Source organism: Hyperoodon ampullatus, assembly GCF_949752795.1.
Source record: "Hyperoodon ampullatus genome assembly, chromosome: 19".
Lineage (NCBI taxonomy): Eukaryota > Metazoa > Chordata > Mammalia > Artiodactyla > Ziphiidae > Hyperoodon > Hyperoodon ampullatus.
In genome coordinates this window covers 19,200,321-19,217,912 of record NC_136932.1, presented here as the reverse complement: position 1 = coordinate 19,217,912, position 17,592 = coordinate 19,200,321, and the positions used below count along the sequence as shown (strand labels likewise).

The 17,592-nt window shown below is 43.1% G+C and overlaps 1 protein-coding gene across 2 annotated transcripts in view; it reads left to right on the top strand.

Moving 5' to 3' along the window:
• Nucleotides 1–3,584: 3,584 nt before the first annotated feature.
• The window catches only part of NUP85 (nucleoporin 85), a gene marked incomplete at its 5' end in the record, with an annotated part of 29,071 nt that continues 15,063 nt past the window's right edge, over nucleotides 3,585–17,592 (top strand). For both annotated transcript variants that reach the window (XM_079725832.1, XM_079725831.1), the window contains 7 exons: nucleotides 3,585–3,617; nucleotides 6,060–6,153; nucleotides 8,803–8,965; nucleotides 13,257–13,327; nucleotides 13,867–13,910; nucleotides 15,031–15,100; nucleotides 16,481–16,602. In XM_079725832.1, the coding sequence (XP_079581958.1) occupies nucleotides 3,585–3,617; nucleotides 6,060–6,153; nucleotides 8,803–8,965; nucleotides 13,257–13,327; nucleotides 13,867–13,910; nucleotides 15,031–15,100; nucleotides 16,481–16,602 (597 nt within the window). The remainder of the gene's footprint in view (nucleotides 3,618–6,059; nucleotides 6,154–8,802; nucleotides 8,966–13,256; nucleotides 13,328–13,866; nucleotides 13,911–15,030; nucleotides 15,101–16,480; nucleotides 16,603–17,592) is intronic.

Genomic DNA, 17,592 nt, shown 5'->3' with positions numbered 1-17,592 from the left:
TTCTATCCTTGGGTCATGGCAAAGAAAATGGGACCCAAACTTGCACCAGCAGTCAAAGCCAAGAAGCTAGTACATTTCACTTTAAATGTATCAGCTGGGGTATTAAATGTAGGGAAATATTGTTCCATTTCACAATACATTCACTGAACTTTTTTTTATTGAAGTATAGTTAATCTACAATGTTGTGTTAGTTTCAAGTGTACAGCAAAGTGATTCAGTTATACATATATATATATTCTTTTTTAGATTTTCTATTATAGGTTATTACAAGATATCAAGTATAGTTCCCTGTGCTGTACAGTAGGTCCTTGTTGTTTATCTATTATATATATATATTTTTAGTGTGTATGTTAATCCCAAACTCCAATTTATCACCGCCCTCGTGCACCTCGCCCCCCGCCATGGCCACTCCTGCTATCCCCTTTGGTAACCATAAGTTTATCTTCTATGTCTGAGTCTACTTCTGTTTTGTAAATAAGTTCATTTTTATCATTTAAACATTTTTTTAATTCTTATTTTTCTTTTTTGGCTGCACTGCGCAGCTTCTGGAATCTTAGTTCTCTGACCAGGGATAGAACACGGGCCCCCGCAGTGAAAGTGCCTAGTCCTTACCACTGGACCACCAGGGAGTTCCCTGTATCATTTTTTTTTTTTTTTTTTTTTTTTTTGTGGTACACGGGCCTCTCACTGCTGTGGCCTCTCCCGTTGCGGAGCACAGGCTCCGGACGCGCAGGCTCAGCGGCCATGGCCCACGGGCCCAGCTGCTCCGCGGCATGTGGGATCTTCCCAGACCGGGGCACGAACCCGTGTACCCTGCATCGGCAGGCGGACCCTCAACCACTGCGCCACCAGGGAAGCCCCCCCTGTATCATTTTTTTAGATTCCACATGTAAGTGATATCACATGATATTTGTCTTTCTCTAACTGACTTAATATGATCATCTCTAGGTCCATCCATGTTGCTGGAAATGGCATTATTTCACTGCTTTTTATAGCTGAGTAGTATTACATCACTGAACAGGGAAGTACAACTATGGGGACCAAAAGGTGAACACTTTAAAACTTCTTGAAAGACTTTTCCATTTTCTTATCAGTCTTTGTAATTCTTCTAAATAGGTGGATATCTCATTGATAATATATTTACTTGGTTGTTCCTCTCTTCCTCTGTGATTGAATATCTATGCCAGTAGCTCTTAAAAGAGGTGATTTTGTCCCCTAGGGGACACTGGGAATATCTTGAGACATGTTTTTTCTTCCAGTTTTAGAGATATAATTGACACACCACCACTACATAAATTTAAAGTATACAGAATAATGATTTGACTTACCTACATCATGAAATAACGGCCACAGTAGGTTTACTGAACACCCGTCATCTTTTTTTTAAATTTATTTACCTAATTAATTTTTTTTTTTTGCGGTACACGGGCCTCTCACTGTTGTGGCGTCTCCCGTTGCAGAGCACAGGCTCCGGACGCCTCATTGGGAGTGCGGAGTCTTAGCCACTGGACCACCAGGGAAGTCCCCAAACTGGAAATTTGTATCTTTTGACTGCCTTCGTCAAATCCTCACACCCATCTTCTAGAGATTTTTTCGGCTGTCACAATTGTTGAGGGGTATATTATTGGCATCTACTGGACAGAGGCCAGGGGCCATGCTCTGCTCAACACCCTGCAGTGAACAGGAGAGCTCTCTTTTGCAGTTAAATTTTTTTTTTCTCAGGTCTTCTTTTGAGAAAAATGGCTTTCCTTGCTGGTCTTTCATCCTGTTCCCCAGAATAATTTTTTCTGAAGGAAATTAGGCATGATTTCTATCAATGTCTTACTAAATTTGGCTTTAACTTCTGCTGCTTGAAGAATTTTTAATAGAGCAGATATAATAACCAGTTTTTAAAAACTGGTTTATCTGCTACTGAATGTTTATTTTACATTCTGAAAAATATTAGGACTCTTTTTACCCACTAGAAAATGGACACGAATGCATAATTTCTCGTAGCCACACCACTGGTGTCAGAAACACTCAGATCAGTAAAACTCTGTGAAACATTTGGAAAATGCAGCCAGACACAGATGGTTGAACAGTGTGGAATTTTGCGCAAAACTACATTATATTTTATCCTATAGATGGCTGTCTTCAGGGATAGGAATTTGGATGAAATTCTGATAGCCACAGGATTTTTCTTCCTTTACTAAACAGTGTTTAACTCAAAAGAACAAACTATTGGGGTGATAGGATTTTCCTAACCACTCCAAGTCATCTTATTTTCACCATTCAAATAGGTCGTTCAGAATCATCTCAGGGAAAGAAGCCTTCCCCAAGAAAATTACTGAAATTTTGTCTTGCTTTCAGATCAAATTTCTTTCCTAAATAATAAAAGCTGCTACATTTTCAGGCACTGTTTCCTAACGTTTATTTTAAGATTTCGAATTACCTTCCGTTCGTTAAAAAAAAAAGAAAAAAACTCGCTTATCTGGGAATTTAGAACCAGTACTATTCTATTCCTTGTATGTTTATGTATTTGTAAATATGGCATTTACAAAATAAATAACTTCTTTAGGTTATTGGAGCACTTTTTTAAAATTTAAATTTACTTATTTATTTTTGGCTGTGTTGGGTCTTCATTTCTGTGCGAGGGTTTTTTTCTCTAGTTGCGCGGGCCTCTCACTGTCGCGGCCCCCGTTGCGGAGCATAAGGCTCACGCTCAGTAGCTGTGGCTCACGAGCCTAGTTGCTCCGCGGCATGTGGGATCCTCCCAGGCCAGGGCTCGAACCCGTATTTCCTGCATTGGCGGGCAGACTCTCAACCACTGAGCCACCAGGGAAGCCCCTATTAGAGCACTTCTGTTGAGGTTTTCCATAATAAGACCTGGGATTCCCTAATTTGAGTGTCTTTTCCTGCTTTTCTTTTGTGAGATAACAACCGGTATTTGTGTTCAATTGAACCCAGTGGTCTCAATTTCACAGCTGTTTCAGTTGCATGAATTTTGTCCCCATGACTTTTGAGCCTTTTGGGGTGGGAGTGGCGGCGAATACCTTCGTACACAAGCCCGAAGAACCGACCGGGCTCTCTTGCCACGGACACTGTTCAGAGAAGCAGCGGCGATGACGCTAACCTGCAGACCAAGAAGCGGAGTGGAAAGCCAGGATCGGGAGAGGTAGTGCGGTCACTCACACCACGGCCAAGCCCTGCGCTCGCCCCGGCCCGCGCACACGCACGCGCACGCGCACGCGCACGCGCAGCCGCATCACCGCCGCTCCCGCCGTCTCCGGGACCTTCTCTCTGCCTGGCTTGGGGTTGTCCGTGGCGGCGCCGGATCTGGCGAGAGAGGTACTGTGTGGATAGGCTGCCGCTGACGCTGTTTTCCCTGTCGTATTGTCGAGGCCAGGAAGGAGAGACACGTGTGGAGTGCCGCAGAGGGGTGGTCGTGGCCAAGAGGAGAGACCCCTGCGGCGTTGGAGGTTTGGCCCTGCAGGCAGTTCAGGAGGTGCTCGGACGGGGTCCTCTCTCTCAGCCGGCTCTGAGCGGGAGGCCCGAGCTGCGAGCGTTGGCTGCCTTGCGAGTTCCGGGCGGTGAGGTGCTGCGCTATGGAGGACCTAGATGGCGAGCCGACAGTCACTGTAAGGGTGCCCCGAACAGTACTGTTCTAGGTCCGAGGATTGGGTCCACTTCGTCCCTGCAGGCTTGTCTGTCTCTCTGCCGCCTGCGAGGTGCTCGTCCCCTTTCCTCAGTACAATTGCCATCGTCCAGAAGTCACATTAACTAGGTGCCCGTGTTTGGGTCGCAGTGGTCTCTGGGTTTCTGCCCCTTTGTATACTCAGAATACCTGGCCCTGGAGGCCCCACTCCATCCCTTTCCATCCCTTGTCTTCCCGACCTTCCTACTTCTCTGGCTTTTCCTGTTGGGCTAATGCTTTAATGAGCGGCTTGAACCAAGCACAGGAATTGGGGCTTTTTTCTCCCAACCGAGCTAAGCTTCACATTGCAACGCCGTGAGCTTGGCTTTGCTTGAGTTGGCCCAAGGTTTACTAAATATAATTATTCTTTGGGGCGACGATTCTTTTTTTTTTTTTTTCGGGCGACGATTCTTGCTTTTATTGCTCTGTTTCCTTTCAGTTGTATTTGAACTCTCAAGAGAGTATGTCAGGTGTGGATGATCTACGACGCTTATAAAGAGATTCATGGTTGTTAGATAAGAGACACCTACCGTTCCCCCTGCCTGGGATCTCTTCTCTCTTAGGTTTATATCCTGCTCATTTTTTACATACAAGCTCCAGTATCCTCTTTGTCAGGAAAGCCTTTCCTGACTAGGTCAAATATTTCTATTCGTTTAGGCTTGTTCTGCATCTCTTAGCTCTTGGTAACCTATAAGCCCCACTAAACTGCAAGTTGCCTGACTTTGTATTTTTGCGTTTTAGAAGGTTAAGATGCCTTCAGTTTTCAGCTAAAGCCATCAGATTGCAAAGCAGTATCTGACAGAACCAAAAACTGAAAATAGAAGTCATTTCAAAGCTAACTGGACAAAAAGAGACATGAGATCTCAAATAGCAGTTAACGTGGGTTGTTACTCTCTATAAAGCTTACTCCTATATGCTATAGACTGTTAACTTTTAATACATGTATAAAGTATCTTAAATATTAAATGTCTATCAAGGACTAGTCAGTGTTTCCGGGGTGAAAAATTAGGCTATCGGAATCACTGGAACTTTTACAGACTATGTGTTAATCTTGCTTTTCCCTCCTTCACTTATGTCCGAATCTTTGGATGGGGAAACCTTTCCAGTACCCTGTGCAGCCCAGGAGAGCCACTTTGTTATTGAACCATGACAATGAGTCATGCATTTACAAATGGAATGAAAATGATCTAAGCTTAATTTTGCCCCAGGTAGTGATGGTTGACCTGTGATAACCCAGCTTTACATTGGTGTTGGGGAGACTAGGTAGGAAACTGGTTGGCCTTGTGGACACAGCCTCTCAGGGGGGCATGATCTTGGCAGAACTGCATAGTCTAGAATCTGAACCTCAACTCTGCAAGTTCGAACTCAGTCACGTGGGTGTTTGAGAGTTAGTCTGCTCTTTGGGCTTAGGCTGAACACACCCTCAGGAGACTGATGAATAACCCTGAAAACCATTGTCACCCTGTGTAGCAGTTGTTGTGCCTGCTCTTCATGCAGCTGCTTCCTCTTATCAAGGCACATGAAGGCCAGTTAGTAATTAGCAGATTCAGGGATGTTTAAGTGTAGATTCAGAGAGAGAATAATCTTGAGCAGTTTTTCTAGGCCAGTGGTCTTATCTTTTTAGGTCAAGGGCTCTTAAGAAATATAAGTTACAGTTCTTGTTGTCTTTCTTTGGTTGTTTCTTTCCGGATAAATACTTAGAAATGGAATTGCTGGGGTATAGGACAGATGCATATTTAGCTAAAATAAACTCAGTGGGTGATGAGGGAAAGCGGGGTATTACAAGGATTGTTCCTAACAGTTGGGAAAGGCTTGGTCCCACTGGGGGAGTGGAATGAGGTTTGGGAATGAGCATCAAGAGTTCCTTTTTTGATTCTTGACGTTATGGATATAGCTCTAGAGGTTAGATAACTCATAAAGGTGTGGATTAGGCAGTTGGATTTATGAAGCTGAGACTTAGAGGGGTTGGTCTGAGTTGGAGTAAAAAAATCAAGTCATAAAAGATGTGTCACAGAAGCCATGGGATTGGAGGTCTCTGTCTTTTTAGTGAGTTAACAAACAGTTCAATTCCTTTTTAATTTTTTTTAACTTCCCTTTTTCTGAACTACGGATCACCGAATAACCATATAGTAATTGATTGGGGTGTAGCTTTACTTTTTATCAACACTTCAGAAGTGACAGGCTGGGTTGACATGCCTAGCAAAATTCACTTGTTCATTTAGGGTCTAACAGACAGGGCTGATCTCAGTCACACTCAGCTGTGTTCATAGATTAGCACTTAATAACTTTCACGACCACTGGCTTCTAGGATTATACCTGCAAGTCATTTGAAAACAAAACCTTTAGGAAGAATAACAATTTCTGCATCTTATTTTTTTTTTACTAGTTGATTCCGGGAGTGAATTCCCAGAAGAAGCAAATGTGTTTTGACTGGGGTCCAGGGGAGATGCTGGTGTGTGAAACCTCTTTCAACAAAAAAGGTAGTTTTTTTTTTTTCTTTTCTTTTAGATTATCTATCTTGGCACATCTTTTTTTTCCTTCTCTCAGATATGACTAGCTGAAATATGAAACAGTTGCATTTATTTTGTACCATGTTCATTTTTGAAACTATGTAGCTATTTAAAATTTTCATTGATTTATGAGACCTGGCAGATTTTGAGTCCAGGAAAAAAGGTTAACAATGGTCTTCCAGTGTTAAAGAAAGGTTTTCTTTATATTTAAAAACGTGAAGCTTTTTTTCCTTTTTGTCCAGAGTAACTAATTCTCTTATTTATTTATTTATTTATTTATTTATTTATTTATTTATTTATTACTAATTCTCTTTATAGTAGTCCCCTCATTGTGAATTTTTGCAAATGTAATAGCCCTTACCTTTATGTTACCATTGTGAACTTGATTGAATTTCGTAGGCTATTAATACATAGCACAAACGAGCTGGAGAGCAAAATGATTTGTCCTTGGCTTTGTTCTCTAAGCTCCATTAGGTATCGGACATGGATCTTACCTTTCCGATACAGATTCCCTCTAGTAGCAAGGTAAAACTGAAATCTTGATATTTGATTTTCCTTTCTCCTTTTCAAGAGAGAAATCCCAGAAAATGCTGAAGAGATTTTCTTGCAATATTTGCAACATTCTTTATCCAAATGTGGAGGTTTTCCTCTTACAAGGAACAGATTGAGCTAATGAAGGTCATATAATTTTGGCAGATTACATGGTATGAAGTTCATGTAATTTTTTTTTTAAGAGTCTTTTTTTGTGTGTGTGTGTGTGTGCTACGCGGGCCTCTCACTGTTGTGGCCTCTCCCGTTGCGGGGCACAGGCTCCGGACGCGCAGGCCCAGCGGCGATGGCTCATGGGCCTAGCCACTCCGCAGCATGTGGGATCTTCCCAGACCGGGGCACGAACCCGTGTCCCCTGCATCAGCAGGCGGACTCTCAACCACTGCGCCACCAGGGAAGCCCAGTTCATGTAATTTTTAAGCAATGTAGTTTTTCTTGATTTTATAGTTAAGAATTATCCCTAACGTGGACTTCCCTGGTGGTCCAGTGGTTGAGAATCCGCCTTCCAATGCAGGGGACACGGGTCCATTCCCTGGTCAGGGGACTAAGATCCCACATGCTGCAGGGCAACTAAGCCTTTGCGCTCTAGAGCCTGCGCACCGCAACTAGAGAGCCCGTACACTGCAACTGCTCAGCCCGCGCTCTAGAGCCCATGCCACAACTAAGCTGCAGCTAAGACCCGACACAGCCAAATAAGTAAATAAACAAATAAATAAAAAATTATCCCTAACGTTGTTAAATATTTATGGGATATGTTGGTATTGAAGATCTCAAGTTTGGCAGAGCTGTAGAAGTTGCTCAGAAGAGAAACTTCCGTGACTAGGTCTGGATGGCCTCTTTTCCTACTTAATAGGAAAGCTTATCAACATTTCTGGCTTGTCCTCGATTGTTGGAAACTCAAGTTTTTTTTTCTTTTTTTGTTTATATCTATTGAAATCACTTTCAAGACAAGCCATTGAACATTATCACAACTTATTTGAGAGGCTGTTATATAAGAAATTTCCACAAGTTGGTGGTTAATAATTTATCATTGTAGAGCCTTTTCATCACTGTTGCAAAATAGTTTAGTCAGTTCTTGATTCTTTTTTTTTTTTTTTTTTTTTTTTTTTTTGCGGTAGGCGGGCCTCTCACTGTTGTGGCCTCTCCCCTTGCGGAGCACAGGCTCCGGAGCACAGGCTCAGTGGCCATGGCTCACGGGCCCAGCCGCTCCGCGGCATGTGGGATCTTCCCAGACCGGGGCACGAACCCGTGTCCCCTGCATCGGCAGGCGGACTCTCAACCACTGCGCCACCAGGGAAGCCCCAGTTCTTGATTCTTTGTTTTAGGAGTAGTGGCAGTAAAAAAGTAATATAAAAATAATATTTACTTTGATGTTATATAAAACTTCAGCTGTAGGCTTATCTTGTTTACTGAATATTACATAGGCTAATATTAAGTGAGTTTACTTTTTTCTAGTATATTTCAGTTGATGGAGGTGAAAGGTCATTACAAAATATGCCAGTGAATTGAGGAGTAAAGTCTGAGAGTAAACATTTGTGTTTAAAAATTCATGTTTGGGGAATTCCAGTGGTTAAGATTCCATGCTCCCACTGCAGGGGGTACAGGTTTGAGCCCTGGTCGGGGAACTAAGACCCCATATGCCACGTGGTGTGACCCCCCAAAAAACCAAATAAATAAAAATTCATGTGTGGATAAATGATAATTCATATCTTTTTTTTTTTTTTTTTTTTTTTTTTTTTTTTTGCGGTATGTGGGCCTCGCGCTGTTGTGGCCTCTCCCATTGTGGAGCACAGGCTCTGGACGCGCAGGCTCAACGGCCATGGCTCACGGGCCCAGCTGCTCCGTGGTATGTGGGATCTTCCCGGACCGGGGCATGAACCCGTGTCCCCTGCATCGGCAGGCGGGCTCTCAACCACTGCGCCACCAGGGAAGCCCCATATCATTTTTAATAAATGAAATCAGTAGCAAAGAAGCTGAAGCTTTTGTAATTAGATACTCAAAGTTTTTAGAGTGGGTTCTTTTATGAGGATGATGGTGATAGGTGTTAAATTTTTTTTTTCTGTTTTTCAGAAAAATCAGACATGGTGCCAGGTTGCCCCTTTATCCATATAATCCGAAAGAATGAGGATGTTTACTCTCAAATCCTGAGAAAACTCTTCAATGAATCCCATGGGATCTTTGTGGGCCTCCAGAGAATTGAAGAAGAGTTGACTGGAAAATCCAGAAAAACTCAGTAAGTAGGCTGCTGATAGGTGCTGCAGCCCACAACTGAATTGTGGAAAACCAAATGAAATGCATCCTTATCCTTTTGCATGATGGATGGCTCTCCTGGAGAAATGAGGGACTCCTGGTTCTAGTTTGTGTCCTCTTTAGTGGGCAGTATAAATGGAGATGGATGGAAATGTCTTACAGAGAATGTGCAAATGGCTGCTGATTGACTTACTGGCTGCTGCTTTGTTTATATTCCTACTTCACTTACCCTCCAAAGATAAAATTTAGCCAAATAAGCACCTGAGAGTCATTGAATGAGGTTCCACTGTTGGGAGTTTTGTTTTGTCTTTAAAGAATTATTTTTAAAGCATTTTTTTGGTGAAGAGACCAGAAAACTTGTGTTATTTATAGACTAGAATTGTTTGTAGTGTGGTTCATGAGTTAACTGCATCAGTGTCAGGTACTTGTTCAGGCCCCACCTCATATCACCACAATTTCTAGGGGTGGATCCTAAAATCTCTAGGTGAGTCTTAAGCACAGTGGATTTTGAGAACCCCTGTGTTAGGTTTTTCTTAGAATCCATTCATACGGTTAGGGAATGGACAGTGTTGGTATCTGTATTGAAAAAAAAAACAAACAAACAGTTTTTTCGCTCCTGTGTTTTCCTCACAACACTTCTGACACCAGATGTCTGGGAGTTTTCCCCCACCAAGCAATTCTCTGAAACAAGCTGGGTATCCTACAATTCAACTCAATTCTAACGCTGCCTACTTGGAGATAACATCAGATCGCATAAATTAAGGGCTCAGTCCCACAAAACTGTCCCCCATTCAGATGCCAGTCGCAAATAGTGGGTCCCCAGGTTACCCACAGCTTCTGACCAACTTGGCTATAAATCAGAGGTTCCCATGACCACCTCAGGTTTGATTAATTTGCTAGAGCAGCTCACAGAACTCAAGGAAACACATTTACCAGTTCGTTAAAGGATATGAGAAAGGACACAGAAAAACAGCCAGATGATGTACGTGGGGCATGGTCTGGAAGGGTCCCAAGTGCAGGAACCTCTGTCTCTCTGGAGCTGGGTTGTGTCACCATCCTGGTACATGGATGTGTTAACCTACCTGGAAGCTCTCCAAACCCCACGCTATTGAGATTTTATGGAATCTTCCTCATGTAGGCATGATCAATTATTATCTCCATTTCCAGCCCTCTCCCCTCTCTAGAGATGTCAGGGACGGGGCTAAAAATTTCAAGTTTCTAATTATGACTTGGTCTTTCTTGTGACCAGCCCTCATCCAGGAGCCACCTAGAGTTGGAACAAAAGATGCTTCTAGCACTCTTATCGCTTAGGAATTTTCAAAGATTTTAGGAGCTGTAGGTCAGGGACTGGGGATGAAGACCAGTTTTAATTTTTTTTTTTTTTTTTTTACTTTTTACTTTTTGGCTGCACTGCGCAGCATGGGGGAATCTTAGTTCCCCAACCAGGGATCGAACCCTCACCCCCTGCAGGAAGTCCCGAAGACCAGTTTTATATGTCTTATTATTAACCACAGTGTCACAGTATTTTGCTTCCTTGATAAGCATTTTACAAATAAATCACCCTGGAGGATACCCTGGTGTGTGTGTGTGTGTGTGTGTGTGTCTGTCTGTCTGTCTGTCTGTCTGTGTCTACGTATGTGTCTGTGTATGAGAGATCACTGGTGACAAGAGGCTCTGGTACAGAATATAGATAACTCAGAGAAATCTATTATGACTCCAAGGAAAAAATATGTCAAAAGTCCTGTAATTCCTGGAAGGCAGGGACCCCGTCTTATTTATGTGGGCCCTCTGTTCCCAGATCTCCTCGTACATCTATACAGTAGGTGCTCTGAAATGTTTGCTGAATTAATAAATTACTAAATATCCTACTAATGGTGGGATGGTAGCTCCTGCTTTGTGCATGAGGGTCAGCATATTACCTTGTTTTTTGGCTGGGTGAGTTATTTATTTGGGCCTGAATCTTGACTGTGAAAGGGGGTAAGGAGTGGTGAGGATTAGGTGAGACAGTGTGTCCAAGTTGCTTCACCTCCTGGTGGCCCCATTGTAGCTTCTGTTCATCTTTAAATGGAGCCAGAAAAAAAATAAATAAATAAGAATGAAAATAAATGGAGCCAGTAGGTGGCCTTTAGGTTTCTTCATTTAGAACTAATGTTTCTTGCTAAGGATCTGCATATTGGTAACTAATAGCCAATTGCTTTCTGTTTGTTTTGTTCTGCTATTTCCTTTGTGTGTGCGGGCGTGTTTAGAGCATGATTTAGGCTTCTTTTTTTTATTTATTAATTTATTATTTATTTTTGGCTGTGTTGGGTCTTTGTTGCTGCGTGCGGGCTTTCTCTAGTCGCGGTGAGCGGGGGCTACTCTTCGTTGTGGTGTGAGGGCTTCTCACTGCGGTGGCTTCTCTTGTTGTGGAGCATGGGCTCTAGGCACGTGGGCTTCAGTAGTTGTGGCGTGTGGGCTCAGTAGTTGTGGCTCGCGGGCTCCAGAGTGCAGGCTTAGTAGTTGTGGCGCACAAGCTTAGGAGCTCCGTGGCATGTGGGATCTTCCCAGACCAGGGCTTGAACCCGTGTCCCCTGCATTGGCAGTCGGATTCTTAACCACTTTGCCACCAGGGAAGCCCCATGATTTAGGCTTCTTTCGCATCATTTCCAAAACAAAGACCCAGACTGATAGACCTGTGAGGTCTCTCCTATCTCCAACAGCCTATGGTGATGATGGAGAGATGACCTTGCTGCCACCTGCTTATAGTTGTAGAACCCCTTCTACCAAATTTTTTTTTTAATTAATTTTTATTGGAGTATAGTTGCTTTACAATTTGCTATTTCCTTTTTGAAGAACTCTACTTGGAACTAATTTTAAACTTATAGAAAAGGTACAAAAATAATAGATTTCTGTACATCCCTTACCAGGCTTCTCTAATGTTAATATCTTACATAACCACATTACTGGTATTTTAACCAGGAAACTTAAACATTGATGCAGTATTGGGCTTCCCTGATGGTGCAGTGGTTAAGAATCTGCCTGCCAGTGCAAGGGACACGGGTTCGAGCCCTGGTCCAGGAGGATCCCACATGCCGCGGAGCAACTAGGCCTGTGCGCCACAACTACTGAGCCCACGTGCCACAACTACTGAAGCCTGTGCGCCTAGAGCCCATGCTCCGCAACAAGAGAAGCCTTGACAATGAGAAGCCCCCGCACCGCAGCAAAGAGTAGCCCCCGCTTGCCACAATTACAGGAAGCCCGCGCACAGCAATGAAGACCCAACACAGCCAAAAATAAAATTAATTACTTAATTAATTTAAAAAAATATTGATGCAGTATGATTAACTGAAGACCTTATTTGAATTTCACTAAGTTTTCCACTAATGTCCTTTTTTCTCTTCTGCAGCCAAATGAGATTGCATTTAGTTTTTTTCTCCCTCATCTCCTTCATGACCTTGACACTTCTTTTTTTTTTTTTCTTGGCGGTATGCGGGCCTCTCACTGTTGTGGCCTCTCCCGTTGCGGAGCACAGGCTCTGGACGCGCAGGCTCAGCGGCCATGGCTCACGTGCCCAGCCGCTCCGCGGCATGTGGGATCTTCCCGGACCAGGGCATGAACCCGTGTCCTCTGGATCGGCAGGCGGACTCTCAACCACTGCGCCACCAGGGAAGCCCGACCTTGACACTTTTGAAAAATATTGACCAATTGTCTTAGAGACTGTCCCTCAAAACTGTCCTGGGTTTGTCTGTTGCTTTCTCCTGGTTGGACAGAGGTTATGCATTTTTAGCAAGAATACCACAGAAGTGGTGTGATATGTCCTTCTCAGTACATCATATCACGAGGTTCATGATGCTGATGCCTTCTTATGTTATTGTTGACCCTGATTGCTTGGTTAATGTGGTTTCTACTGGGTTTCTGTACTGTAAAGTTATCATCTTTCCCTGTGTAACTAATAAGTATTTGGGAGAGAAACCTTGAGACTATGCAAATCCCATTTCTCCTCAAATTTCAACCACTGGTTTTAGGGTCCATCAGTGGGTCTCATTTGCAACAATTAATATCAGTGTGGACTCAAGGATATTTATTTTAGTCAGTGGGTTATGTGGTGTTTTACTTATTTTGTCACTCAAGTTGTTTCAGCTTTGGTCATTAGGAGCTCCTTCAAGTTGGCTCCTGTCTTTCAGCAACTTCTTATCTTTTTTTTTTTATACTTTCTATCTTCACAAGATGTTCCTTACTTTCTGTCACCACAAACTGTTCCAGATTTGTCTTGTATGTCATTTCATTGTTTGTAGGTTGGTTCGAGTAAGTAAAAACTACCGATCAGTCATAAGAGCATGCCTGGAGGAAATGCACCAGCTTGCAAGTAAGGACTTTGTCTGTTTGTATGTGATAGTAGTTGAAGGATTTATCTGGCTATAAATACGACAAGCTAAAATCTGATTGACATTCCAGTTCAAAACTCTTACTTTCCCATCTTACATAATCCTTAATTTTTTGGCAATTGTCTTGAGTACGTTTTTGAAATTAGAACATATTATGTTGACACATACGAGGCTGAAGGGCCAAACTAAAGATCTTCGATAATCACATTCCCAGTTCTTTGACCTTGGTGATTTAAAGTCATCATAACCACAAGAGCTGTGTGCCTCCTAGATGCTGGGTAGAGTCTTATATAACATGGTGGTCTCTACATTTGCTGTATTGTAGTTGAAAGAGCCACTTGTAGTTTGAAGGCCTTGGTTTGAGATCATTCATCTACAACAGAGCTATGAAGCATTTTTTAAAAAATCTATAGTGAAAATGGATGGTCTTAGCAGGCACAAGCCACAGTACTTATATGTGAAGCTATAACAGTAAGACTAAAGTTTTATTGCTCACTTAAAATGTCTTGTGTTTTGTTAGTTGCTGGTAAAGATCCAGCCAGTGACCGCCAGTTTAGCATCCAGGTAAGGGGGTTTTGTTGTACTGGTACCTCCTTTATGTCCAGCTACATCCTCAGCACCCACCTGTAGTGGCATTGCAATCAGTGGTTTTGCAGAAGTCTCTCTTTCCAGGTAGATAGGCAACTCCTTGGGGTGGTAAGAATCATCTTGAACTTCCCGGTGCCCCCTTCAAGGCCTCGCACATTAGAACACAAGGATGTGCTTGCTAAATGGGAAATATAAATCCTAACCACATTGTGTCACCTGAGATAGTGAGCTAAGCTTTTGGAATCACTGGTTAGTCTCATAAACTGAACTCAGCTAATGAACCCAGCATTTTTAAGCTGCCGGTTGTTTAACTTTAGTTGGAAGATGACTTAAAGAATTCTCTTTCTTTGGTTAGAATTTTGATATTGTTCAAACTCAGTAGTGAATAGGGACTGGTGCATTATCTCTGTCATCAAAACATTTATTTTTCCTTATGATTAAGGTATTTTGTGATTTTGCACAGAAGAATGGTGGGGGAGGGAATACTGCATATTCCTAAGGGCAGGGTCCAGACCCGATTTATTTTGGTGTCTTATATTGGGTTTTTTGGTTTTTGGTTTTTGGTTTTTTTTTTTGCCACTTCACATGGGATCTTGGTTCCCAGACCTGCGCCCCCTGCGTTGGAAGTGCGCAGTCTTAACCACTGGACCTCCAGGGAAGTCCCAGGTTTGCTTTTTAGTAGACTGTTCCCTAAGTGTCAGTCCCTTGAATACCAACTTCACAATTTTTGCTGTATCTATATATTGTAATATTATTTAGTGAATATTTTTCTAAAAATCGCCTCTCCCTTTACACTCAAAGCCTCTTCCTAAACCATAATATTCATCAAGATCATGGGTGTAATGAGCTAGTTATATTTTTCTAATGCATGTTAAACTAAAACCACAACCATTAAAATAGAAAATATTAGTCTGTGTCCCACCCCCTAAAATTCTCTCACTGGCTGCCTTGTGGGAAACCCTGCCATAGGAATGGTCAGTAAATGTTGAGTTAATGAATGACCATGATGTGTTTCAAGCTCTCCTTTGTTTCTTTGCTTTAAGAAAAAACCTCAGGAATGTTTTCAGTCAAAACTTTGTCTCCATTTCTTCCTTAGGTCTCCAGTCTGTCAGCAATGGAGCTCATTTGGAACCTTTGTGAGATTCTTTTTATTGAAGTAGCCCCAGGTGAGCACAGAATCATCTTGTCACAACATCAGAGGTGTCCCCCTGCCCTTTTCTATGTTGTGATGAGTGTTTTGTTGCCTAGAATGCTCTTTTCATTGCTTTTCATCAACATAACCATCAGAAAGTATTACATGATACCCAAAGAAGCCTGCTGTTTTGTCAGATACTGCAAAAAGAATCAGACAATCTTCTGAAAATCTGAAATCTTAGGCAGGTGACCCCTGAAAAATACCAAGAAAACATATTAAACTAGCGTGCAAAAGGGGTGGTCGATATTTATATCATGGACTGGTCAAGCTTAAGAAAGTTTTAGGAGAAGCTAGGGGAGGGGTGTGGCACAGGTTCTTCCTTAGCCTCTGAAGGAACCAACCCTTCCAACACATTAGTCTCAGACTTTTAGCCTCCTGAAATGTGAGACAATACATTTCTGTTGTTTAAAATTTTTTTTTTTTTGCGGTACGCGGGCCTCTCACTGCTGTGGCCTCTCCCGCTGTGGAGCACAGGCTCCGGACGCGCAGGCTCAACGGCCATGGCTCACGGGCCCAGCTGCTCCGCGGCATGTGGGATCTTCCCAGACCGGAGCACGAACCCGTGTCCCCTGCATCGGCAGGCGGACTCTCAACCACTGCGCCACCAGGGAAGCCCCTGTTTAAAATTTTTTAAAGGAAAAAGGTTTTACGGATATGAAGAGGAATTAGGTGGTAGGCGGCAAAGTCACTTTGACAATTCTTTCACTAGTGATTGGGGCAGGGGCAACCCTACAAGTTAATGGTCCACTCCGAATTATTCTGTTGATCTTGAATTAAATTGTGGTCAGCACAGTATCCTGGCTTGAGTGGGCTCTCTGTGGAGGTGCTACAGGCTTTTTTGCATTCTTTTAATGGTTTATGTTTACTGTTATTCATAAATGTGTATTAATAGTCTCTTTGCAGTCATAGCTTTTTATTCATACTCCTGCTAAAGCACAGAGCAACTTGATATTAAAATTAGTTGTTTATCTGCCCGCCTCCTCCAGTAGATTTTGAGGGCTGTCGCTATGTTTTTATCATTGTTGCATACCTGGCACCTATATGGCCATGACTTACATAGCCAGTGAGTATTGTGTAGTTCTGAAGAATCTGGGGGGGTGGTGGGGTGGTGATGCCTGGGTCTTATATCCAACCCTTCCCAGGATTCAGTGGAAGGTGGAGCTGCCTGGCCAGAGGAAGCATTCCATAAAAGTCCATTTGCTAGCTCAGCCCTTTATTCAGGACCACATGTGTGCTCACTTAAGAGGGATAAACCACTTCCTACATAGTCAGCTCGTGTGTCCTACGTTCTCTGTACTTTGGGAAAGTGGAATTTACTGCTTTTGTGTGTGATGAGAGTTTTTCCTTCCAGCCGGCCGTCTTCTCCTTCACCTCCTTGACTGGGTCCAACTGCACGTGTGTGAGGTGGACAGTTTGTCGGCAGATGTTCTGGGCAGTGAGAATCCAAGCAAACACGAGAGATTCTGGAACTTGGTAAGACCCTTATGCAGGCTGGGCCTCCCTGCCTTCCACCTTATATTCTCTTTTCCCTGTGCTCATAGGCAGGCCTGAGGGTTTGCCTGCTGAGCCTGTGTGCACTTGGTTCTTTGAGTCTGAAATTATGGAGACGTGCTTAGGTCTTTTTTCTTCCCTGCTCCGTGGGAGAGGTTTTGTTTTTGTTTTTTTTTAATAAATTAATTTAATTTATTTATTTTTGGCTGTGTTGGGTCTTTGTTGCTGTGCCCGGGCTTTCTCTAGTTGCGGCGAGCAGGGGCTACTCTTCGTTGCGGTGCGAGGGCTTCTCATTGCAGTGGCTTCTCTCGTTGCGGAGCACGGGCTCTAGATGCGCAGGCTTCAGTAGTTGTGGCACACGGGCTTAGTTGCTCCGCGGCATGTGGGATCTTTCCGGACCAGGGCTCGAACCCATGTCCCCTGCATTGGCAGGTGGATTCTTAACCACTGCACCACCAGGGAAGCCCTGTGGGAGGGTTTTGAACTAAGTTATCATGTAAGGAAAACAATGCTTTGTAGACTTTGCAGTGAGAGGGAATTTTGATTTCTTTGTGGATCTAAGGATTAGAAGGCATGAAGATAATACAAACCCAATGGATAGCTGCTGGGGTAGGGGTTTGATATAAATGAGCATGAGAGTTGTTTTGAGGTGATAGAAATGTTCTAGAACTGGATTGTGGTGATGGTGCACAACTTTGGGAACTCAACTAAAATTAGTCGAATTATACACTTAAACAGGTGAATGTTTATAATGTGTAAATTGTAACTCAGTAAAGCTATTAAAAACAAAGACCTTGGGACTGCCCTAGTGGCGCAGTGGCTAAGACTCCGTGCAGCCAACGCAAGGGGCCTGGGTTTGATCCCTGGTCAGGGAACTAGGTCCCACACGCATGCCGCAACTAAAGATTCCAAATGCCACAACTAAAGAGCCTGTATGCCATAACGAAGATCCTGCGTGCTGCAACTCAGACC